This window comes from Sesamum indicum, linkage group LG3 (assembly GCF_026168435.1).
Source record: "Sesamum indicum cultivar Baizhima isolate 11 linkage group LG3, ASM2616843v1, whole genome shotgun sequence".
Classification (NCBI taxonomy): Eukaryota; Viridiplantae; Streptophyta; class Magnoliopsida; order Lamiales; family Pedaliaceae; genus Sesamum; species Sesamum indicum.
This window is the reverse complement of record NC_142659.1, coordinates 17943137-17970669: the sequence shown is the minus strand read 5'-3', so window position 1 is coordinate 17970669 and position 27533 is coordinate 17943137. Positions and strand designations below refer to the sequence as shown.

Genomic DNA, 27533 nt, shown 5'->3' with positions numbered 1-27533 from the left:
CATTATTAAAAAAGTAGAACTCGGCACGTTATGTGGATATATCACAGGGATGACGGATCATAGCTAATAATATTTCATCCAATGCAAATAAAATTCGAATTTCGCTTAAAACATAAAGTACGTCATTTGACCTAGTAGTATGTTGGTAGGACCACAGTAACCAAATTGAACAATATCTCAACGAGCTTTGGTAAGAATGAGAGGTACAGTACCCAAGTTGAACAATTGGTCAACGAGCTTCGGAGGAAAGAACATTTCCTGGAGAATAAAATCCTGAGTTGGGCAGGTACAATAGATTCATCCAACCTAATTTTTTGATTACCCCAAAAAAATAAAATCTCTTACCTAATCTTGGTTGACTGGTTTATATCTGACCTCTCTTCACTCCCTCAAAGGGAATATTAATACTAACAATTTGAAAAGAATCCACTGCAGTTGGATCAAACTGAGTTATCCATTGTTGCATTAAATATTGGATACGCAACAAATCAGCTGGTTTATGCTTTGAATTACAGAAGCAAAAATCCATGGCATGGAGGAGTAATGCCTCAACCATAAATAGAACCCTTTTGTTTTTCCTATACATTTACAGGGTTTAGAAAGAAATATACTCATATCCAAGTAAAAATGCTACAAAAAATCACATTAACACCCTGGTAAAAGAGGAGGACGGAAACAACCAGAAGCATTCCTTCAATAAAACCACTAACACCAGGATTTTTTATATTCATGGAGATTGTGAACGATTTAATACTCACGATTCTTGAGAAGTTCACCTTGTGGCAATTCAGACTCTCCGCCAAATATTCACTGCAGAATCATAGATAAGATAAATTCAGTGGAAAGGAGAATCAGCACCTGGGCTCAGATATTCTGAATGAATTGGGATTTCAACTGAGATTATGGCACCTGCAATAAACTTTGATTGCGAATGTTAACCTATGGAACGAGATTGGTGCAATGCTGCAGATCTCTAAGGCAAATAACTTAGTGCAGTAGAGTTAAGATGAGGCAGGCAATTAAAAGAGATTATAAGGTGATTTGAGAATCACAAACCTTGACAATTGATTTCACATGAAGAAGGGCTCTTTCAACTTTGAAACCTTAGACTACGTTTCACGATTTCCTGACAATAAGATCTTGAGAACTGATGGATTTCTGCCGTTCTTTAGCAATCTTCATCACACATGAAAATGCAATTCAGTGATCTTGAAACTTCTCTTTCGAAACATAACAGATTGAATTTCACCCACCTGGGCCTCCAATTCAGCTATTCTTTGTAAAGAGATTTGTTCAATGCTTGCACGACGTTTGTACTCTTCATCAAGCAAGCTAGTCAATTGATACCTTAACTCTGCCATTTCCTGAGCTAAATCCTCTACCTCTTCCTTTGCTTTCAACCTTTCCTCTCTTACTTCTTCCTGGAAGATATTCACATTAAGTTTACAATAGCTGAAAACTGATTACAATATAGATTTTTTTGCAATTCCAACCAGGTTATGATTTTTGATCAGCTAATCATGTGTCCATATTGGTAACATTAGAATATGTTTCAGAGAAACTGTTTCACATTGATGATTGATATAGTGCAAACACACCTTAAGCTGCCTTATAAGACACTCATAGTCATCTATCTGGCGTGACATTTCAGCCACCTTGTTCCTCAAATCTGCCTCTGAGGGTCGCGGAATGGCAAGTTTAAATAACAATGGGCCTAAAAGATTGCCATATGTGCTGCAAGTGTGGCTGAAATTGAGTGAAAAATGCATCACAAAATTATAATCACAGAGGAACAAAGCCCATGTCTGATGGAGGAAAATATGTACCCATTGGACAATTTGGGCTGGACAAACCAACAGAAAAGTATAAATAATGTCTTAAATTCACAGAGGAATAAATTTCCTTGCATAACTCTATCAGAGTACAGTAAGGTTAGTAACTTAGTATACACATAATGATCCAACATCTTTTATCTGCCATAATGATCTGCAGAACTTAGAAATTCTCATGGAAACTAAAAGATACTATTTCTTGTACCCAGCATTAATATCATTTTCAGATAGCTCCTTCATAGGATTAACCATCAGAATTGAAGTCCTCAACAAATATAACCATGTTTGTTAAGGATATAAGGTATATATGCAACCTTGTATCAGCAATTTTGAAGGCGTTCTTAGCTTGCAAGAAGAAGCTTGAAGACTTTTCTCCATATTACCTGTTCTGTTTGATTAGAGCTGAACATGATGGCAGTAGTAATGAAAGAATTACAATGCATTATGTCATCATGGATCATGCAAATATTGTATACAGGTCAGCATAGTTCCACAGGGGGGATTGCAACAAAATCATTTTCTGTTTGAATTTTGAGCATAAAATTTTTTTGGCTAAAAGGTGAAAACTGCAACTTAAAATAATACCTTTTGGATCTAATATGATTAGCTAGCAGTTCAAATACTTACTGAAAGCCAAGCTTAAAATTTGCGAAACTTTCTCTGGCAATTAATTCCTCTCTAAATGACTCTTAATTTTCGCTTTCATTAGAGAGCCACTGAGACCAATTTTTCCTGAACCAAATTACAGTATCTTATCACAACTAAGAAGTTGATGGTGCGGAAACTGTTCTAAGACGAGTCTTTACTACAGCAGTATGCCTTGGCTTTGGCACATGCAAAAGGGGTGATGAAAGCTAGTTCCCCTTTCCTAAGACTCAAATAAAATAACTAAAAAGCCAATAAATCAAGCTGATAATTAATTGTAAAGCTTCACACTCAGATACACACAATTGCATACTGGTTGTGGCATACCTCAGATCTTTCTCTAGTTCACTTGAGGACTGGTCATTATTTTCTCCATACCACTCATGAAATTGCTCTTCCACCTTCCTGACAAATGCTTTGGTATTCATATCAGACTTCTGTAACTTTCCGTTCAAATCTTTATTTTCCTTGTCTAAGCCCTGGATCACCTTATTTGCTTCCTGAAGTTGGAGCTCCAGATCCTGAATCAACTCATTCATCCTGGAATTTTCTTGAGTTCTTTCTTCCAGCAATTTCTTAGTTTCAAAAAGAGTATGCTCCAAGGCAATTGACTCCAGCTTTGTGCTCTCTATTTCACATTGATATTCTAATGCCATAGATGAAATTGATTCCTCCAGCGTCTCAATGCGTGATGCTGAATATCTAATTAAGACTCCTTTATCCTCTATATCTTGCACTAAAAACAACTTTTCAGGTTCAGATATTTTCATCTGTGCCCTTAACCTCCCAACCTCCTCTGCTAAATCTTCCATGTCTGAAAGTTTCAGCTGAAGGCTGCATACTTGCTCACCAAGACAGTTTAGGTCCAAGTTCCTCATGTTCAGTTGATCCTGCAGGTAATCTGTGAGAAAAAATGAAAAGTTGGTGGATCGGTTTCAGGCTAGAATCATTTTAAAGAAAGCTGCAGCGGCAGTGGATGAAACAGAATAGTGTTGTCAACTAGATCATACATTTTATAAGCAAAAAAAAAATCAACCCTTAAATTTGCCACATGTAAATGATGTGAGAATATAGAAGATCAGTTATGAAACTTGAGGAAATGAAGTGAGAGAAGTCGGTGAAAAAATGTCTGTGCATGTCTGAGTCTGTCTCTGTGTGCATATAGTTTCAACTGAAGATTGGCATTACTTGCATGTCTTAATGCAGAATGTAAAAAAATTTTAGGAAACATTGTGTCTGAAGATAGATATCTGCTTTAAATTTATGCAGCATACACAAAAGTCACAAATAACGGAAAAAAAATTTCAACTCTCAAATCACGTTATAAGCAGTTGCTTAATCCCTCTGGTGATTATGCGAAGCAAAAGAGTTCGAAGCAGCAAACTGACGTAAAAGGTTTTACACATGTATTGCAACAACAAAAAGAAGAGATATGAAAAATATGCCGAGGATGTCACCACCTATTTCTTGGCTGCAATTACTGAGTTCTCTTTCCAAATCCGCAATGTGTTTCTTGTCTTCTTCACGGGATTTCGATAATGTCTTAACATGGAATTCCAACTTCTGCATTAAAGAGATGTGTGATTTAGTGTTCTTGAGACTAGTCGCACAAAAAATTGTTTTATCCCCATTTCTTAAACTTGTGTAGTCTAATTGATAATGAAAGATTTCATCTTCTGTAAGAAGGGGTTTATACTTACCAATCTTATCCAGTAAGAAGGCTTAGAAGGGACCATAAACAATTACTGCAGGCATCTCAATTTGGATAAAGACAAATCACTAATGAACTCAGAATTTTCACTGAGTTCAATGATGAACAAGCAAACTTCAATAAGAGAAATGAAAGCATAAATGTGGCACCCAACTGACAGTTTAGACACCAGATAATGCGTCACTTTGACCATTGGTTAGCCAACAAGGAGAAACCATTACAAACAATATAGAAATGATGTTGCTTCATATAACAGAAAAGGAAATATGTTAAAAACAAAATAATGGAGGAACAAATTGTACAGGACTGTAAACTAATTTTTGAATTTATGATATCAAAATGTAACTAAAGAAGGTATTACTCTGATTAGATCAAAGCTCTGGGACTTTGAATCTCTCAGCATCTCCTTTTCCTTTGTCAGCTGTTATCCGAGACAACAAAGTATGAAGTATTACATGACTAAGAAAATAAATTGGCATGAAAATAGTAGCCTCAAATAACAACACTTAAGAGGAATGGCAACCTAACATATGCAACTGAAACATCAGGCTAAAGAGCAATTAAGAAACAAAACAAAGACTACTGATCATCAGTGGTATTGGCAAGGGAGTAAATAGTCTACTATGGTGCCCTGCCCCTAAAAACTAGTTGAATGTTGAAGCATCAGATGACCTCAAAGCACTATTAAATTCCACTGTTTGTAGAAATGGTCATTTTTTGTTGTTTTCCATGAATGACTTGTTACAAGTTACCACCCAGACTCTACACAAATTATTAGGTTACGGATGGCAGCAACAGTCAGCTATAAAACTTGAAGCTCATAATTCATAACACTGGAATCAACTTTCAGAATAAGACAAGAAAAAGAACATGCAGTTTCAAATGCATTTTAAGAATTTGGTCAAGCTATTAAATCTTAGAAAGCTGATTAATAACATAAGAAATAAAATCTCAAAGCCAACATCCATAAATTAGCTTAGACAATAAACAAGTATCACACAGTGACAACAATTATAGGAAAAGAAACTTGTTTTGTTTCTTCTCTAGCATCCCCAAGTTTCAAATCATTTAGTTTCGGGAGACAGATTTACCTCATTAAATCTTTCCCTGATCTCCAATAACTCGTCAGCATCGAGAGAGCTTTCACTAACGCCACTTAATCTACCCGACATCTGCAAATAAAGCATTTACCACAACAATTTACGCCAGCAGAAAATTCGAACACACCATTTTGAGGGGGGGGGGGGGTTTCACTAAGTTTGTGGAGCGATCGGCGCCGAATAAACCCCCGCCCCGCCGCAACTATCTTCAGATTCAATTCAGGCTCTGTAATCCAGCGTGGAAAGCGGAAATCGAAGAATCGTGGAGGAATTGAAGCTGCTTACAAAACTCGTTAATGGAGGGAAAACGAATGTGGGGGGTGGGAGGGAGGGGAATCGGGTGTGGGTGAATCGAGGGTCTCTAGCGCCGAAGAATACTTTCAAGGACTCTTGTAATTGGCTTACTCGGCCGAAACAATACGTGACGGTTCCTCTATAACTTATCTGAAAACATTTACATAATGTTTGGTTTTATTTTTAACTTGTTTTGGGGTATTTTGTGGAAATAAAGAGAGAAAAACAAAGATAAATAAAAATAAATTAGAGATAGTGTGTATGTTTGAATTTGTTTTTAGAAATAATATAAAATAAATATGGTATATTTGATATTGGGTAGTGGGAAGACGAAAAATACTGTTCATTATCAAATTACGTCTCTTTTATATATATTTATATATATATATGTATAAATATATATATAATTTATTTAGTTGTGAGTGATTTAAAATAAATATTATTTTTTAATTAATTATATTTTTTGAAAAAAGTAATTTAAACTATTTTAAGATAATCAAAAATATATTCAGAACCTACAAAACTAAGCAAATCAAACATACTTTATATTTTGGCCCATCTCAAAGATGGGCCAAAATCAAAAGCAAACATAGTACATATTTGAGATATTTGGTTTTGATTTTGGCACATATTAATTACTATATTTGGTTTTGATTTTGGCACATATTTGAGATGGGCCAAAATGTACATTATGTTTGTCTTGTTTTATTTTGCTAATTTTAAAAATATTTGCATTATTTTGAAACAATATTTTGATCATTTTTTGTCTAAAAAATATACATATATATATAAATATATACATATTCATTATCATACATATACATATACATATACATATAAGTATACATTTTCATACATATACATATAAATATATATATGTACGATGACTGCATCTTGGATTTGTGCAAGAGGTGACCGTGTCTCAGACGTAGTCATCATAAGTCTTGTCTAGTGCAGTCAAAGCATGTAGCGAGAATGGTGAGTTTCAAGAAGAGGATTCCTTTCCTGTCAATACGTGACAGAGGGATCTCTAATGCACTTGAAGATGCGTTCACGCTTTATAAACCTGTGGCCACAGTCATTGGTCAAATAGGAAAAGAAGTTCTTATGTCGAGCAATTTGGCGTAACGCTATCTCAAATATTAAGCATAGACGTCTAGTTTAGGATGGGAGCCAACACTAAATTCCATGCCCTAGACTGAGGCCGGGAGACGGTAGAGGAAGGACCGTATCCGTATGGACTCGAGATACTAAAAGTTTACATAGATACTCGCCTAGTCTCTAGTGCCATGGACCGTTGCTAGACGGCCACCCATAGTGACGGGCTTCCTTGATCAAGGATTGATCGAGAATTATTAATGAAATTAGATTTATTTAATAATAGTGTTTGACACTAGTCCAAGTCTAGCTGAAAGGTGAACTAAAGAGTTACACACAAATCACAAAAAGGAATAAGGAATTAATTTAGAATTAATTTCATAAGTAATTAAATTACTTACAAATGAGAGAGATCCATTGGATGGATGAGCCCAAGGATAAATTAATAGTATCAATTTATATTGGGCTTGTTCTTAATATTTAATAACATGGACTTACTAATTAATAAAGACATATTGGACTCATGTATTTAATTGAATTAAATATATGATGGGCTTAATTAGGTGTATTTTAATTAAATTGAATTTAATTAAAATTGATTGGGCCTTGTATTTTATCTCAATAAAATCAGCCAAGCACCCTAGTTAAAACTCATTGGATAATTCTAGGAAAGGAAATAATTGACTAGCAATTCTAATTTTTGGAAAGTGCTATGTTAGCCATTCTTTATTTGGAATAAAGAATATATTACCTTATAGATTGTGGAATAAACCTAGATACATTCTAGTACATCCATACAAGGTATACATATTAGTTATTTGGAATAACTAATACGATTACACAACACAAAAATTATTTCTACCCTAGAACCCCAAAAATCCCCCCCCCCCCCGGTCTCCTAAACACTTGGTGTGTTTTTTCTCCCTTATTCTCTTCTAGCAAAGGGGATTAAGGGATCCCATATTCCGGTGTGGTGTGGGCGTGTCTTTAGAGGACTTCTACTTTGAAGTCTTGCGTGACGAATCAACAAAAGAAGTTCAAAGTAAATCAAACAAAAAGGTAATCCTTAATTTATGTTTCTTGCACTTCTCGTTTTAATTTTACCATAAGTTTTCTTTTAGTTTTATTGTTTATTTAATTAACTACATCGAACGCCCGGGCACTCAAAGGGTACACCCCTTGAAATCATGATTTTATTATATTTGATTTTTAATTTACGAATTTTTATTTACCGCTTTCGCTTGGAATTTTTCGGGCTGATCCACTCGCATTTTTATTGCCTTTCACACACATTATACCTATTTTTGACTTGACATGCGATGTATACATATATACATACAACAAGTACATGAGATGTCTCTTGTGTGTGTGTGTATAGTGTATAAGCTTGTTTATATGTCATTTTGTATATGCTATAAAAAGAAAACACTCTTCTCATACTTATCATCTTGACCACTGTCTCTTGTCCCTCTCTTTTCTCTCTATTTTTGTTCTTCTTGAACTAGTTTTAAGTTAAAGTAAGGTCCTCTTGAATTTGATATACTAAGTTAATAGTATAGTTAAGTCTCTTACACTACATATATTTTACCTCTAGCAAGATTTGGTATAGACCATCTTGTGGTGTATTGTGTGTTCGATGTAGAGGAGATCTTGTTGGTTTTTGCATGAGCACATGGTTGGAGGAGAAAAGATTGAACAAAATTTTCAAATCAGAAAGGCAAAATTTTGTGATTATATTTCCGTCACTCTTTGTTACAATAGCAATTTGTTTAATTTCAAGCTTGTTTTATGCTTATTAAGTGCCAAGTGCCAAGTACTTGGGATTAAGGGACTAGTTCCCTTTCGATTTAAAATTTAAATATACTTATTTTCATTCTTCCGTTGTGTTCATGCCAAGTCCCAGGCCATACAATTCTTTCATAATCTATATAGAGAAAAATGCAAGCAACCCTTGCAATATTGCAAATTAGCAAATTTCCTCCTTATGAAAAAAATATATAGCAATTTACTCCTTTGTATTTTCTAATTTATCTTCCTATCTAAGGATGTGAATTTCTTTATTTTAAAAAATAGAAGGATTAAATTACTATTTATATAAGGGTAATTTACTCATATACAATATCAGAGGGGGTTAAATTGCATTAAACTAAATCTGCATATAGTAAATATCAACTAATAGATCTTCATAATTTTAAAGGAAGTAACTCATTAAAATGACACATTTGTTATTTTCATTACTTACAACTACTCACTTGTGGTTGAGTAGGGAACATAAAAGCCAAAAGGGAACTTACCCTAGTGTGTTTAGAAGACCCCCCCTTGAGCTAAAGGAGCTGACCTCTTAGAGTCATTGGAAGCAGGTGAACCTAGAGGAGGGGGTGGCAGCAGAATGGTCCCTTAGACTCCCATAGACCTGTTTTGGAAGTAACTTGTCAAACATTATCCTTTCTGCAAGATGTACAAAACGGCATTAGGATTCCATGACTGAAAAGCCAAGAAAGAACAAGAACACGGACAAATGTAAATACCCAAAGGTTCTCCCAGAGGGACGACATAGGGACTCAAACCGAAATGATGTAGAAACCTCTCATCTATTAAGCTCCTACAGTCATAAGGTTTATCATTTAACTCCTCTAGAAGAGAGAAATCAATAGTTTTATCTTTTAAAGTAAAGGGAGCGGTAGGAGGAAGATCATGGATCCACTAGTGGGTGAAGGCCCATTGTCAAGGAGGCAAGACATAAACAAAAAAAAGAAAAAAAAAACTGCCTTCCCAGAGTCTAGGCGAATTCAAAAGCAGGCAGAAATCGCACCCATGACGAGGGTGAAATGAAAAACCTCGGGCTCAGAATGTTTTAATTGAAAACATTGAAAGAAGGCTTCACGGGAAACAGGGGCACGATTAAACTTAAAAATTATAGCAAAACTAGCCATCAGATGAAAGGAGTTAGGAGCCAGTTAGTTCAGGAGAACCTGAAAGAGACAAGCAACCTCTTCATAGAGGTGTTCACAATTCGGTTAAACCGATCAAAACTGAATCGAACCGAATTTTCGGTTCGATTTTAAAAAAACTTTGGTTTTTCAATCGCTTTTTTTCCTTGTTCGGTGATCGAACCGAAAAACCAAAAATAAATTATATATATTTTAATTTTATTAATTATATATAATACAATTAATATTATATTATAATATAATATATTATATTTAAATTATATAACTAAATTGAGTCAAAATTGAGACTTGATTACTTGACTTGAGTCATTGACTTGAAAATATTTTTGAGAACCCTGGCTCTCTCTCCTCTAACGCGCACGACAGAAAAGAAAAAAAAAATTAATTTTTTTATTTTTAAACTGAAAAAATAAAAAAAATCGATTATAACTAAAATTGAATTGAGGCTCTTCGGTTCAGTGTCGGTTTATGATTTCAGGGGAACCAAACTTTCAGCTCGGATTGATTAATCGAACTGAACACCCTTACCCTCTTCATAGAAATCAAGGATGGGAAAACAGAGGCTGGTCTAAAGTTGGGTGGTAAAAAAACACAAACAATTAGGAGGACCGGAGTCGGGGTGACTATAGGGAGAGAGGACATAAATAGTATAATCAGGGGGAATCCCAAACCCCTCCATCAAACGATGGACGCCAGTCAGCTTAAAAAAGGTAGGGGTCCAATCGCCAGATGCACTAGTCTCCCTCTCTTACTTATCACTTACTTCCTTTTGTTCATCCTTTTCTTCCTCTCTAGGGGACGAAGCCTCCTTTTTCTCATTATCCCCGTGTCTTCTCCTTCCCTCTCTGAAGATTCATCTATAAGACGACGAGCGGTGGCAACAACTTGCCTTAGGCTCCACCTCAGGGCCCTGAAAAGTGGACGAGCATGGACCCATCCTCACCCAGAAGTAGCCTCAAAAGGATCATCGCGTGCCACCTCTCTCCTATGAACCTCACAAATTCGTTCGAAGAAGCCACTAACGAAGAAGAGACGTACACCCAAAAAGAAAAAGAAGGGTAAAGAAAGAAGGAGTAAGGTGAAGGAACTTACAAGAAAGGAAGAAGAGGGAAAGATTTTAGAAGAATGAGGAGAAAGTGGGTGGTTAAACCTATCTGAAGCAAAAATAATCGTCTCTCATTGGGTAGTTACCAAGAATATGGGGTGTGAGTGAAAGTGGTTACCAACACCTCTCAAGAAAAGACGACTAACTAGGCTAGCCTTCAAATTAAGACTGAGAAGTAATGAAGCACGAAGTCCAAAGATAAAGCTCTTTTTCATTTTTCCCTCAGGTAGGTAAGGAGGTCTTTGTCAAAAAATATCCTCCTTGAAGGAATGAGAGAAGCTCACCCGCTCTAGAAGACCTTTCTACTATGAGAGGAGTAAATGGATCTCCCCCTAGAAGAAAGGGGCTGAATGGTGTGATCACAAATTATGGGCCCAGAATAAAGCTCAACATAGAACCCGAAAGATATGAAATGGACAAAGACCTTGAGGAGGGTTTTCTCTAACCTCCCAGACCCAAAATGAAGGACGAACCTAAATGAAGATGGAGCCCAAGCAAGCCCACAGGCCCAAAATCCCTAGTGGCAGCCAGCTAGGCACTTGCCGAAGTGGTGAAAGGTTACTGGGAGGACCCAATAGGATGCACTCTTGGGGACATAGACAACGCCCTCTTACTAAAGTCCCCTAATCGAGAAGGACTCCTACTTGATTCGTCAGCCAGTTTAGATAAGGATATCACATAGATAAGATATCTATCTGGAAGTAACCACATTTCCTAACCTTCGCGAACACCAATCTCCCTCACCACTGGGTAGTGCTATAAAATCAAGTTTGGCTTTGAGGGCGATGATCGTTTTTACTTACTTCAAAGCACTCTTTCCAAGTATTCACTTTCCATGCATATAATTTTGAAATACTCATCATCATTTTGCATTTTATAATCGTTTTTACTCTTTACTTTGGTATCCTTATTTTATTATTTTGTACTGATTTGAGCGTCGGAATACTAATTTTTTTTTTCAGGTCCATCTTTCCAAGCTTGCAAAGAATTTGGTCCATTAGCAAGTTTTGATCCATACTCCATTAGATTTGTATTTTTTTTCACGTATCATTAGTATAAAAAAATTACTAATTCGAACAAAATTTTATTTTCAACCAATTTCAAGAGGATTTTACCAAAATAATTCTTCTTTTGTATTCTTCACATATGTAATATATTTCTTAAAAAAGAAGTCAATCATTACCTTGAAATTGAATCAACATTTAATTGAATTTACAAATAATTATGATTTAGGCAATGATTGAAAACTTAAACTCTGAAACCCTAAGTCATAATATATAAATCATATACAAAACAATACTCTAAGCTAGATGTGCGGATCTGTAGCCAGTTGAAACTTTTCACAGGGAGAGAGATGGCTTCGCAATCCAATGATCCTCGCCTACCGTCGGCTGCCCGGCCGTACAAGCAGCCGATCGTCGCTCCGCAAGACCTCCCTGTCGATTACTCAGGTTTCGTGGCCGTAATTTTCGGCGTTTTTGGTGCCATGTTCCGGGTGCGAAATCTTCTCTCTGTCTCCGATCTATGTTTTTCCGTAGTGTATTATCTAATTGCGATGATAACATGTGCAGATGCCGTAAAAATGATAATTCATGGAGTTTAAAATTGAAAAATTTCGTAATACTGTGTCGACTGAGTTTTTAGTCTGTTTGAAGTATTCATCGAGGATTGGATTGATTGTTGGAATAATTTTTGCAGTACAAGGTTTGCTCTTGGCTCGCAATTATTTTCTGTGCTCAGTCGCTAGCTAATATGAGGAATATCGAGAATGATCTCAAGCAGATCTCCATGGCCATGATGTAAGTTCTAAGTTCTGTCACATATTGGCAGCATATATGCATACATCAAAAGTTTGTCGGCTGTAGCTGGTGTTTGATTAAGATTTTCTAACATGCCTCTGACTGATGAGGTGTGTTTTTCTTTGTTTGACGTACAAAGAAAAATGCCACCTTATTTGTTTCTTCAAAGAATTAGCATATCAGATTGTGTGGGTTTTTGGATCATGAGATCCAGCTACTGCACAGCATTCCTCTAAATTGCAAATTCGTCCTTTTTACTAGTTGTAAAAGTGAAATCACATAGGATTTTATGATTTAGTGAGCCATTTCAAAGGCCGAGCTTAATACCCACGATTTTTATTCATTTAGCACAAAGACCAGTGATAGTCGGTTAGACTCCATAGTCCAATTTATGAAATGAATCAGCAATACAGGGCGGGGAGAAGTTTATGGAACTGTGATGTAATTTTGGATTTTAGACTTTGGAAAACTGATCATGTTAAGACCGTACAAGTTCACCATGGAAAGATGGTGTGGGGGGTAGGTATATTTTGAAGACCAGTTACTCTTTCTACCTCCATTTTCTTTCCTTTTTTTCTTTTTTCCCAATTATCTATTATTTGATCCTCCAATAAACTTCTGATGGGTATTATCGGATGTCTCGGTAACAAATGACAGAGCTGTCTTTTTCCTAACAGTAGGGTGCGTCTCCTCAATAGTTTCTTCCAGAAATATAATTAACCTTTAATGAGTTAGTTGGACTGTGAGAAACTAGAACATATGCTTCAAAAGAAATCTTTGGTAAAGAGATTCATTTGGATGATTAATTGGTCAACCAATCAATTGTGATAAGACTTTTCTAGGGACTGGGTTCTCATAAATGATCTGTTCGCAATTGATACACATTCCGTGCAATTTGCTGAATCTTAAAGAAATGAAGTGGAAGATGTTGGTTTCTTGTTTTAGGACATTTTATTGCTATGGGTGTTGTTATATTTTCTTGTTAAATAAATTCTGTAAGATACTATGGTGTAGATAGCATTTCCAACTTTCCTGTATTATTTGGGCATTGGATATGTCTACTACCTCCAATAGAATATTTGTTATGGTTGTGTATGTCATATTGTAAACCTTTAAAACAAAAAAGAAAAAAAATTCATGAAGAAGAAATCAGCTTTCTTTGGTCGTTTCCTTTTTTCATTTTTTATATAGCTGTCAGTGTTAGAGAGCATATTAGCAGGAAGGAAATGCTGCCTGAATGCTATCGTATTTTGGTTTTAAGTCCCAATTTTCCAGGACTTGTTAGTTCTTTTCTTTTTGGTGACAAGAGGATGAGAGTAGAGCTAAGTTTAACTTTAAGAAAGTGATTTTGTTATTTTCCCCTATTTACCCTGGTTCTTCATCTCAGTCCGGTATTCTTGTCCTGGAAATCAAGACTTGTCTTTCAGTTGTACATTTGAAAGACTGGTCTCTTTGTGGATTGGTAATTTGGGTTAGAAGAACCTGGGGTGCCCTGATGATTTTATAAAATTATGTTGTTGTCCTAAATGAAAATATTTGTGTGTTTGAGAAGAGTTCCGACCAATTTCTTCATAAATCCGTTAACGGTTCTTGAAGGAGATTTCCTTCTTTGCCAGTGGCTGATTTTTTTTGTGATGGTGTTCATTCCCATTATGGTCAATAAGTGTAATTGTAGACAAGTCATTTTTCCAAGATAATAAACCCAGCAATCTCATACCTTTAACTTGTCCTGAATTTTTTTGTCTCACGGGACCATGGTTGATACTTGATAGTGATAAGTCGGAATCGTTATTAGATGTTGGAAGATGCCTTCAACAACTTCATTAGTTCTGCAGTTAGAATTTAATCATTCTTTGAGATGTAGGTACTTCCTCATTTGTTGGCTATAAAGAATTGTACACCTGAATTTATCATTTAAATTCTCCTTATTTGAGCATCATGAAATTGTTGACCCTATTGCCTTCAAGAACTACAGTTCCTGCAAATTCATAGATGCATCTTGTTTATAAAAAAGATGAAAAGGCATATTTTCTATTTTTGGGTGCTTTCGAGAAGCTTAGATTTAGTTCTCCTATTGAAATGGAATGAGACACTTATAGTTGTTGCTCATGCTCTCCATTTGGATGGAGAACTTGGTGAAGCTGTTGGTTGCAACATATCCCGGTGGAAAACATTGGATGTAAGCTGGGTGCTTTTTACAGGAAAAAAGCTGTTTCAGCCTTTAATTCTAATGGGAAAAGGGTTGTGCAAATTATGTCCTTACCACCTTAAAGCCAAAGATGCACTTGCTGCAATAAGTATTTGATCACGACTGTTCCATATAAATCTGGTCTAATTTATCCCTTCTTGGAAGATTCTGAAGTTTCCATTCTTATTAATGATTTCTATGTTTATTTTTCACTAGTAATTTTTCTTTACATCTCTCTACACCAGGTTTGGTATTATGGGATTGGTGACAAACTACATGGGGTTGGGGCCTCGACCAAGCCCGAAAAGTTAGGATCTTGGATGTTCCATTGTTCAAAAAGCTCCCACCTTGCTTATCCATGCCAACGGGTGGCAATCACTCATGTACCATGTTCAAAAGTTGTACGACTACTGTCATATTTAGTTTTAACTCGTGCTGTTCAAATTTTGTATTATCCGGGGTTGGATGGGATGTATTTGGTTTTAGTTAGGGGTGGCAAAATGAGTTAAGACTAGTTGACAAGGTCTCATTTCCTGACTACTAAAAGGCAACAAGCCTTCTCGCATAGCGAAGAAGGGACTTGTCTCATTGAATTTCGGACTTGCGGAAGTTCAATTCAACCCAACTAGTTATAGGTTGGGTTAGATTGGTTATATTTTAAAATGTGTTGATATGGTTGGAGTTAAATATAATTATAATTTGTATGGGTTCATAATGGATTGGATATGAGTTTTAATGAGTTCAATCCATAAAATATAATAACAATAAAACTAAAAGAATATATTGATTCCTCTTTTCTCATATACATCTCCTCTCACATCTCTCTAACACACACATACACTCACAACTCATCTTGCTTCACACACACTCTCTCTCTCTCTCTCACACATATCTCTCTCACACACAGTATCCTCTTTCTTTCGCACACATAAAAATTGTCTCTCAACAAATATAGAAAACTTGGTTAAACGGCTTGGTGCTCATTTAAGATGAGCATTCAAAATGTTGTGAATTATTTTGATAAAATATAGGATTTTGTGGATGTTTAGTAGAGTTTTTTACTTTATGATTTAGCAAATGAATCTTAATGTACATGGTCAATAGACAGAAATGACATGTGATATAAGTTTAGTCGTATTACATAGAAATAGTAATTACATTTTTCAATATTTCAAATATTATCTTTTTTTTTCTTTCCATTTGTGAAATTTTAAAATATTTTGATTTAAATCAATAAAATAGTTTATACTAGCCTGACCAAATCCATTTGCAACTCGATTCATTTTGAATCTGTTCATTTACACCCATTTGAACTAAATTTATTTTGGATCCAACCCATTTGGACCCGACCTAACCTGTACATTTGCCACCTCTAGTCTTACTTCTTGGGTTGGGTGGGGATTTGGGGCATACGGATGTTCAAACAGCACAATGGAAGGTAATCCATGTAACTCAGTAAGTGTTTTCTTAGAAAATTTGTTTCCTTAGAAACCGATATTCCAAGCATACTTGTTCAAGTAGGTGATAACACAATTTGTCTAGTCATTGGTACAGGCTTACAAGCATTGGTGGAAATGACAAATTGTTACCTCACAAAGCTAGTTAACATCCTATTCGTAGTACAAATCCTTGATCAAGGTGCCACACACCTTACTTATCTTCTAAAAAGAATATATGCAATAATAATAATAATAATTAATCACATCTTTGAAGTAAACATGCTTTAATATATAATTTTCAAAACTTAATTTAGATTAGCAGTCAAAACATACTCAATTTGTTCTTTTAGTTTAATCAAAAATAAAAATTTGAACATGAAATAAATAAATAGTTAAAATTGATAAATAAATCAATAGTGGATATGCATTGATAGAAAATTATTAAAAGAGTTAATTGATTAAAATAAATCAATATCTTATACCTAAATAAATATATTTCTATTAGTAAAATTTTTATCAATAAAACATAATTATTATAGACATCTCACTCTTAATAAATAGTATAAATACAAAACGTCGTACCCCAAAAAAGAATAGTGATTACATAAATAAAACTTCTATAAATTAATAACTTTGGGGCCATGAAATTTTATTAATTTAAAGAGATATTAATATATAGATAAATTAATATTTTATTAATTAAATGAGATATTTTTATATTCACCAAATTTAGTAAGTATGTATTGAAAATAAATGAATTCATTTATGTTTCATTGATTATATTCATGCATCAACCAATTCTTTGTAACTAATTAAATATATTCATGTATAATATTAATTCATTGTATACAATTAACTATTTTATTCATGGACGCATGTATTAATTCATTCGAATTACTTAAATATACATGTTTACATTAATTCATTGCACTTAAATAACTATTATAACCGATTAAATATATTCATGCATGATGAATGAAACATATACTATATAAATCTCAATATGGAAATAAAATAATTCATAACACCCAACCATGTCTTTTCTTTAAAAGGCATCGCAAAATCATCTATGAATGATCAAATACGTAAAACATTATATGAGTATAAGAGAGACCATCCCACATGCACTAAAAAAGATTTACAAGAGTTGGTTGATGAAAAATATCATTTGAAAGTTAGTCAAGGTACAATACCAAACACTCTCAAGAGATCATCGGAGTATCTTTCAGCCAACTTTGAGAAGAGTGTAAGTATTAATCTTTCACAGTTTTCACAGTTTTAAGGGTAGTTTAGTCTGAAAAAATTATTTGACTTGCAATAAGTTTGTAATCGGTCAATCGAGAGTAAATATCAATTTTATTCAAATTCTTTTTATTAAGATTAGCAAATTACATCTAGTACTCTGAGATTTAAATCTGTCAAACAAATAGGTTCCCCCGTTAGTAAAAATATACTAAATTTGCTGATATTAACAAAAGAATGAATGAAAATTGATATTTGCCCTCAATTGGACTTATTATTATTGCAGGTAAATATAAGTTTTTATCCAATTTTTTATTAGTTGATAAATTTAGTGAATTTTGACTAACAAAGAGGCTTATTTGTTAGACAGAAGCAAATTTTAGGGGTGCTAGATGTAATTTTCAAAAGACAGAGGATCTATGTGTAATTATACAAAATTTTAGGAGAGAGGAGTAAAATTATCCCTTATATTTATATTTATTAACTTCTCCAAAAGACAAATATCTGTCTGCAAGAGTCATTAAATTATTAAAATGGTATACCATTAATAATTTTCTTAAATATTTAATTCTTGTAGAGAACAATTTAGAATTCTATAAATTTAAGATTGAAAAAAGAATAAAATACTTATTTTATACAAATTCTATTTTATGTGGGATTAATAATTATTCTCTCTCTATGGCATTTTTCAATTATTTTTAGCAAAACAAAAAATTTGCCAATTAAAAGAACTATCTTTAATTTAAATAGAAAAACTGATAAATAAACAAGCAAAAGAGCGTATATCTTTTGTTTTTTTAAGAATAAATTTACTAAAAAAAATAAGTTAAGTTTAACAACATTAAATTAAATATTAATTAGAATAAAAAAAATATCGACAAATACAAGCACTAATTTCTATAATTAAGTTGAAATTGTAAACGAAAATCTAATTATCGAGTGAATTTCATATTATTTGATTTTTCAATACATGAAAGATTAACATTGTGTTTGGATTTATGTTTTAGTTGTTTCGTTTTGTGTTTTGAAAATAGAGAGAGAAAAATAGAGATAAGTAAGTATGTGTTGAAAATAGATGATATGTTTGGATTTGTGTTTTGGGGTAATTTAAAATATTTTAAAATAAGTGGTGTAGGTTTGATGTTGGGATTTGGGAGATAAAAATCACTGTTCATTGTCAAATCATATATTTTTATATATAAATATGTATATATATAAATATTTTATGTTAATTGTTGTATTTTTTGGAGATAAAAATTACTGTTTGTTGTCAAATCATGTCTGTTTTATATTATGTATATATATATATATATATTATATAGAAAGTTGAAAAAAAACACGCAGATAAGGTGTAAAAACACAAAAACAAACATTGAATGTGTTTTATCTTATCTTAGAAAATGCGAAGTTTTTAATAAAGGTATTATTGAATAAGAAATAGATAATACAAATTAAATTTAAATGACTTAATAGATCAGGAAATTACACTAAAATTATGACGAAGTTAAAAATTGCAAATAAGAAAATTTTAAGCAATAACATTTCAAATTTAGAAGTTAATGAAGAATGTAAACAATATTTTGACAAAGTTTAGATTTGATAGTAAATTATAATTAGAATTTGCAATATAAATTAATACTAATAATATGTATATATGTCTAATTAGATTAATCTTTTACAAATAAAATGATTAGTTTAAAATTATTTCACACCAATATATGTAAAAAATAAAAGACATCTGGATATTGCAGCAAAAGAAAAAATATAAAACGTTTCACAAAAATAAAATAATAAACATAAAATAAAATTAATAAAAATAGTAAATAGACATAAAAAGAACGTACAAATAAAACATGATCAATTTTTTTAAATTATAATTTCTTATAAAAAATCCAAATTACGGGACCTGGTTAATTTTATTTTAATATTGGATCTTTTATATATTATATTTTACTCTCACATTAATTTGTTCAAATACAAAATTATTAAAAATAATAATTACTAAATACGAAAGACAAAAATTAATTTTAAGGACTATTTTTTTTTTATTTAGTACTATCAATAAGATTTAGTAACAAATTAAATGATTTCCTCTCAATTAAAATTATTATTATCAAATTTGTTTTAATATAACAGTATACTATTGATTCGACGATAGAAATACTAATACATTATGAATTTAATATTGTTTTTATAACTAATAAGTGATATATTCACTCTTAAAATATATTTCTACACGTGCAATGCACGCGATACTTCCTAGTTCCATACACAAATATATATATATATATATATATATATAGGTAGTATATTAACACAATGTCTAAGAATGATAAGAACAAAAATTTAAGGATGCTCTTAATTATTATCATTTCACAATATGTTTTGGATGAGATTCAGACATTGCTGTTCTTGTGTTTTTAGTCACATATTATCTATGGATGCAGTATAGCTCTGAGTAAGAGTTTTTGACTTAGCCCTCTGATTCAGTTATGATAAATGGGAAGTTTTTGTTTACATCAAAAGTCATCATGTTATATACCTTAGATGCTATTTTTACTCTCCAACCATCTCAAACAAAATTGAAATTGTGTACCAAAATTCAGGAAAACTTAAAATCAATTAGCCCCTGAGAACTGAGCAGAAAGAATGATCAAACAGAAAAGGACTGGCTTCATATGTACGTACAAGTAGTTGATTTTGTCGAAAGAGTTGCATTGAGTGAACCAAAATGGAGAATGCAATCCGAACTCACCGAAACTCTCAAGACAAAAACGAGACGGTCGGCCACATTTTGATCATCCCCTGCCCTCTCCAAGGCCATGCAGCACCCCTCATGAAACTCTCACACCAAATCATCAAACTCGGGACTAATGTCACGTTCCTCACAACGGATTTGATTCATGCGCGGCTGACTGAGTCAAAGAGCTGGGATCAGGGATTATGGGTAATCTCGATTCCTGATGGCCCGGAATTTCAAAGTGGCTGCAAAGATCAGGTGCAACTTCATGCAGGTCTCCAGAGAGTGATGCCTGGTTATTTGGAGAATTTGTTGAAGGAAGCTAATCAATCCTCCAAGATGGATGATAGTATATGTGGTGTCATAGTTGATGCACCAATGGCTTGGATGATGGAAATACCTAAGAAGATGGGAATAAAGGTTGCAGTATTTTGGTGCTCTACTCCAGGATGCTTGGCTTTAGGGTTCAAGATTCCAGAGCTTCTTGAGTCTAAATTCATTGACAGTGATGGTAAGCATATACACTTAATAACATTGATGAATGCTAATGTTGTGTAGTCTATATGTATTTGATATATTGTCCAAGAGCTTCAATACTTACATGTATATGTGTACTTAGAACTCAACTTTCTGCATAGTGATAGGAGTTTTGTCATGCATGGTACCTTGGTTCTACTTTTATCAGCTTTTCATATGATGTCATTTGTATACTTTTATGGAGAATTGTCTCTTGTCCCGGATATGTAATATGATTTCTTCATTGAAATGCCAAAATGAAGTCCCAATTGAGGCCATATCTGACGATTAATCAATAGTTCAAAGTGCTTTTCTTGTGTATTCTTGAGGAACCAACGTTTATATATAGATGACGGAGAATGAGTATGGAAATAAGAAGCCACTTTGACATCTCTTTTTCTGCAAATAATTCTTGATGTGAAAGCACAGAGCCACACCGCTCATCTTCGAATAGGGAAAGTAGTGAAGCTGCAGGGTTTCTAATGAATTGGCTTAGTGAAATAAGGACTTGAGCTAAGAGGGGGGAAGAAATATCTGAATCCATCAAAACTGGTTGAGGCATCATATAGCAAAAGTAAAAGTAAACATCACATAAGAACATTCCTTCTTGGCTATTTGAATTGTGATGTTGTTTGTATTAGTCTAAAATTTCCAAACGATAGCATAGACAAGACTCAACATCATTTTTGAAATACTCTATGTTTGCAGGCACTCCATTACACAATGAGAACATCCAATTGCTGCCAAGCTTGCCAGCCATGAATATAACTGATCTTGTATGGTACTTCCCAAGTGATCCAAACACACAAAAATCAATGTTTCACGTTATCAAAGACATCATGCGTCACATGCAAAATGCAAATTGGGTTCTATGCAACTGGTTCCAAGAACTTAATCCTGGAGCCTCTAATTTATCACAAAACATCTTATCAATCGGTCCGTTACTTGCCAACGGTCAATCCAGTGGAAGCTTTTGCTCCGAAGATTCCACTTGCCTATCCTGGCTTGACAAACATCCTAAAAGTTCAGTAGTGTATGTTGCCTTCGGCAGCACATCAAGGTTCAGCCAACAACAACTTGATGAACTAGCACTCGGTCTTGAGATCATGGGCCGACCCTTCTTGTGGGTGGCCTGGTCAGGCCTAAAAGATGGGTCATCCCCAGCTTACACGAACGAGTACACAGAACGTGTGGCCGGCCGTGGAAAAATTGTGGAATGGGCACCACAGGAGGCTGTTTTAAGCCACCCGTCGACAGCCTGTTTCGTAACACATTGTGGTTGGAGCTCATTCATGGAGAGCTTGATCATGGGGGTCCCTCTGCTTTGCTGGCCTTATTTTGGGGATCAGTTGTATACAAGGACTTGTGTGTGTGATGCATGGAGGGTTGGGATGAGATTGAAGCCTGATGAAGGTGGGCTTGTATCTAGGTATGAGATTAAGAACATGGTGGAGGAGGTTCTGTCTGATGGGAGTGTAAGAGAGAATGTGTTGAGGTTGAAGGGAATGGCTAGAAATAGCATCAGCAAAGGAGGATCTACTTTGGTTAACTTGGAATATTTCCTAAAGCAAATCAAGTGTTAGAGGTAGGGTAGTTTTTTCATTGGTTGGTGGAATTACATATGACGAAAAATTTGGACAATATATCATTACTGCATGTGTAATGCAAAGAGTTTATTGTTCGATTTATCAAGTAAATATTTTCACCATGAATATAAATGCCAATGAAATCTATTGAATGTATTTTCAACATGTTAGTATAGTGCATTCAACTCTTAATTACAAACTTTTTCAACTTAAACCATTTAAATCTTTTGTACTCAAAATTTTTTCTACTTCAACGAAATATTTTAGAAATTTGAAAATTGAGGACAATATACCAATAATACATACTTAATTCTAAATTTTTTATTTAAATTTTATATATTATGTTTTTTCATTCCAAAGATAAAGTCTAACAAAATCATTTTGGAGACAATACTACAATGTTTTTAATTATGCATTAAAATTATAATTATTATTTAAAATACTTACTTATCTCTATACAATACTTACTTATCTCTATCTTTCTCTCTCTATCTCCAAAACACCAAACAAAATATTTAAAATACTAATCCAAACATAATGATAATAGTTTGTAATTTCCCTTTGAACAAATGTTTTAGTTCTAGAAAATAGTGCTATATGAAGCATAGTTTGGAAATTTAGATTATTACCTAATATGTATTATTTTCAATGATTACACTACCTAGTGGTTGTACAATTGGAACTTAATCATTTTTCTTATTTCTATCTCACTACAAAAGAAAGGATTTGTTTGTGGTGGAACATTTGCGACAGATCACAATTGTTGCAAATTGTGACTGAACGTGCAACCATCTTTCAATGAATTTTATAGACAGTACTATATATCATACTACTGTCATGAAAATATAAGACACCTTTTCTTTTTTTAAATATAAGTAGTAAATGTGACATGATTTTGTTGCCAAATTTGTCGCAAATTTTACAACATCTATTGCGATGCATTATGTTTGCTACTAATTTACTTCAACTTTTACAATGATACTAACTATTTAAAAAAATATTAACTAAAAATAAATAATTATTTAAAAAAATAACTTTTTCCACTTATAGATAGTGGGAAAAATGTCCATAGTGAGTGAAAAAAAAAAAAAAACCAAAAATAAGGGAGACCCCGTTGCTAGACCAAGTCTACCCCCTTCCCACCCCTCTGTTTTCTTGATGTGGAAGATGGTAAAATTCTTTCTTATAAGTTTAGGGACAGCATTGCCCCTTTTTCTCCCTTTTTTTCTTGTAGGCGAATTCTGTGACTATTTAGTATTTTTAGGGGGATAAAGTGCCGTTAGCACTATTTAACAACAATGTCTGATACATCTGCTGGTAGTTGGTCAAATAGCACTGGTTACTCTTTCAAATTCTGCAGCAAACTCAAATTAGAATTACGTTTCTCAACTTTTATAGTGACAACTTCAACAGATAGTATGCAAAAGGACTAAAAATATTTGAAGGCAAAACAGAAACTGAGAAGAAGGCAAGAACAAGAAAATGAGACACAACTTTTCCAAAATTGAGAAATTTAAATGAAATGAGAAAACAGAGAAATAACCTACGGAAGCCATGCAAGAAAGCACAAAAAGTTGAATTCGGCTTACAAAATGTTTGGCAACTGAGAATCCAATCGCTGCTGCAACTCTTTGATCTTCACTGAGAGCTCCCACTTCTGCTCTTTGTAGCTCTGCAGCAAGTAGTCTTTTCCTTCAATCAATTCTCTCAATTCACTAACTTCGCCTTTCAACATTTCAATCTTATCTACCTCTCCTCTTCCTTTTTCTGAAGACTCCAATTTTCCCTCGACTTTTGGGTACCCATTTGTATGACCATTCATCCCCTCGGCCAGCCAAACAGGATCTGCAGTGAGCTTTTGACCTGAGTAAATGTGTCCAACACAGTGATCTGCAATTACTTTTCTTAACCTCTGAATTTCCCTTTCTGAATCAAACAAATCCCTATTTGCAGCATCCAGCAGAGATTGGAGATGGGAAGAATGTGAAAGTTCACTGCTAAGCGAATTCTTGAGCTCTGCAATTTGATCCTGCATTTCCAGTATCATATCATCTCTTCTCTTTAACTGTTGTCTCAGCTTTTGTATGACCTCCCCCTTGCTGAAAATGCAAGAACCAGATTCTGAAACACAAGGTGACTCAGAGCTGTTTGAATGGTGGGAAGGTTTATGGGGCAGCTCAAGTCGATCGGGAGACGATGACCACATGACGCCATTCTCTTTGTTGAACTCAGGAGTGGGAACAATCACAAGAGGGAGAGGCATCTTGCGTTCTGTAATCATTTGGCCATTGTCTTGCTGTTTGATTTCTACCATGTTCGTAGATCCTTTTTGATGGATGGAAAGTTAGAAAATTAATTAATAATGGAGAAAAGAATACAACATGAATATTATATGCACTCTAATAATAGGCAAGAGCCTAATATATCAACTGTCAGACGCATGATACGACTTTGTCATATTATTTGGCAAACTGCAATTAATGCTTCAGCTTCCCATGGAATGGGAATGACAGTATCATGCTCAGCCAAGTAACGAAACTAGTTCTTTAATGCATGATTCAAAAGTGACCCTTGACTGGTAAGTTTTCTTCGGTCACAGGCAAACATATATAGAGAGAAGAAATAAACCTCTATATAAGGATAAATACAAGAAAAACTTCTCGGACTCATGGATCTACACAATACTAGCATTTGTAATTGTGAATAGATATGTGGAATACATCAAATCGGAGACTGGTCAGGATTTTGTTATGGTGGACCGATCCAAACCCATGACTGTCTCTTGGATTGTGGGGTGGAACAAAATGAAGAGCATAACCGATTTGCTTACACAAACTCAAGTTGAGACCAGAATTCCAAAGGGAATGATATACATTAGTTCTTGTAAGGACATCAAAGAGCAATCAGAAATCATAAAATTCAAAGCGACATGCATGGTTCCAAGTTACGTATTGGAAATCCAACTACATCACAATGCATATGATGCACACCTCTCCCAAGTAAATCTTCAAACAACCATGAGAATTAAAATTGCATAACATTATATTCAAGCCTCAAACATAAATCCCTGAATAGATATAATATAAGTAATCAAAGAAACAAGATGTCATAACTGAAAAACCATCTAAAAGGTTATGTGAACTGGACCACAAAGCCTACCATTATAACCACTGTAGCAACCATCTTCTTCTTGGGTAAAACAAAGACCATCTGCGTGCAATGGGCAGCTAGCTGACTTCTTCCAGATATCAGATTTTCCATCTGCACTAGAACCAACTTGCAAAATAGTATTAGAAAAGATTTATAAAATAAGTCATATTAATCTGCACTACGTACCTTTTAAACTTTGGCTGCTATTATTCAGTTGTTTGGTATCAAGGACTTGCTTAAGCTTGTAACCTAGGCGAATTGACAATGTACTTAGCAAAGCACCCCCCGCAATAAGGATCCAGTTTAAGCCCCCCTCCTGAAAGTTTCTTGACCTCCGAGGTACCCCACGTGTTCTAGGGTTCATTACGAAGGTTATTGAAGCGAGAGACCAAAAGCTTCTAGTGATCGAAAGGCCTACATCTGGATACAAAAATAAATCCTCAATATAAGAATAATATATTGCACTTCAATCCTGATGGTAAAGAAGCAAGTATTACTTACCCAGAAACTTGATAAGAAATGCATAATAGTATACATCATTAATAAGTCAAGGATAAAAAGAAAAGAGAGAGAGAGAGAGAGAGAGAGAGAGAGAGAGAGAGAGCTAAAACTGAAACTTAGGTAAATTTCAAAATAGCTTAAGCAATTCTAGTAACAGCTTCATTTCATACTAAATATCTATCCTTATATTCGTCATTTCTATAACATTTTCATAATCAACTACTGATACGAGTTTTTTATCTCCCAAATTTTCTCTGATGAACAACGAAAAAAAATTCACCAAGTAAAGAGTAGCATATAATCAACAACAAAGATTACTAAATCCAATTGAAAATTTTCCATGTTTCAGAACCAATTGCAGATAAAATTCGTGAACAATCTGAAAGAAGATAATCAGTTCAAATTCTACCCAATGTAGCTCCAAAAAGCAACTACTTCTGCCAAATCCTTGTTTTGGGTCCTCTGGCGGATAATCAATGTCATCATCACACATACATAAATGTATATATGAGACAGAGAGAAAGAATTTTGATTCTACCTAGGGTTTGAAAGAGATACGAACCACTGCCATCTCCGTCAGCACAGTGGAAAAAAGCTTCAATGGCAATTTAAGAATTAAGTTATGTCAATAATGGAGAACCTGATCAAATACGAGAAGGCTGAACAAACCGAGAGAGCTGCCTACGGCGGCGCCACCATAGTAGAGAGGCGGCAGCGCTGGCAACGGCGATTAAGACGGATAGGATGGGGAAGGTGAACACGGAAGGAGTTTACAAATGGGGGACGGCCTATTCCTTTTTCTGATTAAGGAAAGCGGACTACTCTTCTTCTAATTACGGAAACTAAGTTCGAAAATTTTGCTAACAACAATAATTTAAAATTGACTAGAAATTGTTATAGCTAGTAACAGTTGCACACCCTCTAGATGTGCTTAGACTTCTTTTATATAAGTGGTCATGCCACATTCCAACTATGCCTGTTAATGGGTGGGTATTGTCTTATTTGGATTCGAACCCAATGATTATTTATATTAATTTTTTTTTATGAAAAAATACAAGCAATCCCCTTGTGATATCGCAAATGAGCAAATTATCCCCTTATGAAAAAACAAATAGCGATTTACCTCATTATTTTCTAAAATACACCAGGTTTTAATGATTTTTCAAATGAAGCAATTTACCTCCTTGTATGAGGAGGTAAAATTGCTTCATTTTAAAAAGTATAGGGAGGTAAATTGCTATAATTTTTTTATATGGAGGTAATGTACTCATTTTCAATATCACAGTGGGATAAATTGCTATTTATCCTTTTTTTTTATTGTACCCATACCTTATTTTATAAAATACTCATTGGGCAGAATTTGGGTCTTACCCACTAAAGTCAAGTTGGTTTTTTCTTTTACACTATGTTTTAAAGAAATAAAAGTTCATGAATTTTAAATTTACATTAACTAATTAATAGCATTTCATGACCCGTCCATCAATAAAATAAAACAAATTACTTAAATTTTTAATAGGTACGGGATGACCATTATTGAAATTTAAATAGTAAACTTAATTTTGTGAAAATGATGGACCGATACAAATTAATTAAAAATTTTAGACTTATCAAAATGATGAACCAATTAATATTAATT

The 27533-nt window shown here is 33.9% G+C and overlaps 4 protein-coding genes across 14 annotated transcripts; 2 read left to right on the top strand and 2 right to left on the bottom strand.

Moving 5' to 3' along the window:
- Positions 1–435: 435 nt before the first annotated feature.
- On the bottom strand, positions 436–5696 carry LOC105157978 (myosin heavy chain-like protein). 8 transcript variants are annotated; one of them, XM_011074556.3, is made up of 9 exons: positions 5280–5693; positions 4550–4609; positions 3938–4040; positions 2805–3378; positions 1599–1746; positions 1254–1421; positions 1057–1176; positions 910–973; positions 436–810 (listed from the first exon to the last, which is right to left on the bottom strand). In XM_011074556.3, exons 1-7 carry the CDS (start codon positions 5373–5375, stop codon positions 1117–1119), a joined length of 1209 nt encoding a protein of 402 aa, XP_011072858.1. In that variant the 5' UTR covers positions 5376–5693; the 3' UTR covers positions 436–810; positions 910–973; positions 1057–1116. The 8 variants fall into 8 exon arrangements, with proteins under 8 accessions (XP_011072858.1, XP_020548728.1, XP_020548730.1 ...); XM_020693069.2 differs by having other exon boundaries at positions 910–963; XM_020693071.2 differs by lacking the exon at positions 910–973 and having other exon boundaries at positions 436–909; positions 1599–1734; positions 5280–5696.
- Positions 5697–12021: 6325 nt separating this feature from the next.
- On the top strand, positions 12022–15396 carry LOC105157975 (protein Asterix). Its single transcript, XM_011074547.3, has 3 exons — positions 12022–12231; positions 12435–12535; positions 14969–15396. Exons 1-3 carry the CDS (start codon positions 12091–12093, stop codon positions 15033–15035), a joined length of 309 nt encoding a protein of 102 aa, XP_011072849.1. The 5' UTR covers positions 12022–12090; the 3' UTR covers positions 15036–15396.
- Positions 15397–20135: 4739 nt separating this feature from the next.
- Positions 20136–22243, top strand: LOC105158110 (UDP-glycosyltransferase 83A1). Its single transcript, XM_011074746.3, has 2 exons — positions 20136–20655; positions 21369–22243. The coding sequence occupies exons 1-2, from the start codon at positions 20136–20138 to the stop codon at positions 22241–22243; spliced, it is 1395 nt and encodes a 464-aa protein (XP_011073048.1).
- Positions 22244–23719: 1476 nt separating this feature from the next.
- Positions 23720–26772, bottom strand: LOC105157974 (uncharacterized). 4 transcript variants are annotated; one of them, XM_020692181.2, is made up of 5 exons: positions 26436–26772; positions 26307–26359; positions 25583–25816; positions 25406–25507; positions 23720–24571 (listed from the first exon to the last, which is right to left on the bottom strand). In XM_020692181.2, exons 3-5 carry the CDS (start codon positions 25758–25760, stop codon positions 23832–23834), a joined length of 1020 nt encoding a protein of 339 aa, XP_020547840.1. In that variant the 5' UTR covers positions 25761–25816; positions 26307–26359; positions 26436–26772; the 3' UTR covers positions 23720–23831. The 4 variants fall into 4 exon arrangements, with proteins under 4 accessions (XP_020547840.1, XP_020547841.1, XP_020547842.1 ...); XM_020692182.2 differs by lacking the exon at positions 26307–26359 and having other exon boundaries at positions 26460–26772; XM_020692183.2 differs by lacking the exon at positions 26307–26359 and having other exon boundaries at positions 26538–26772.
- Positions 26773–27533: the final 761 nt, after the last annotated feature.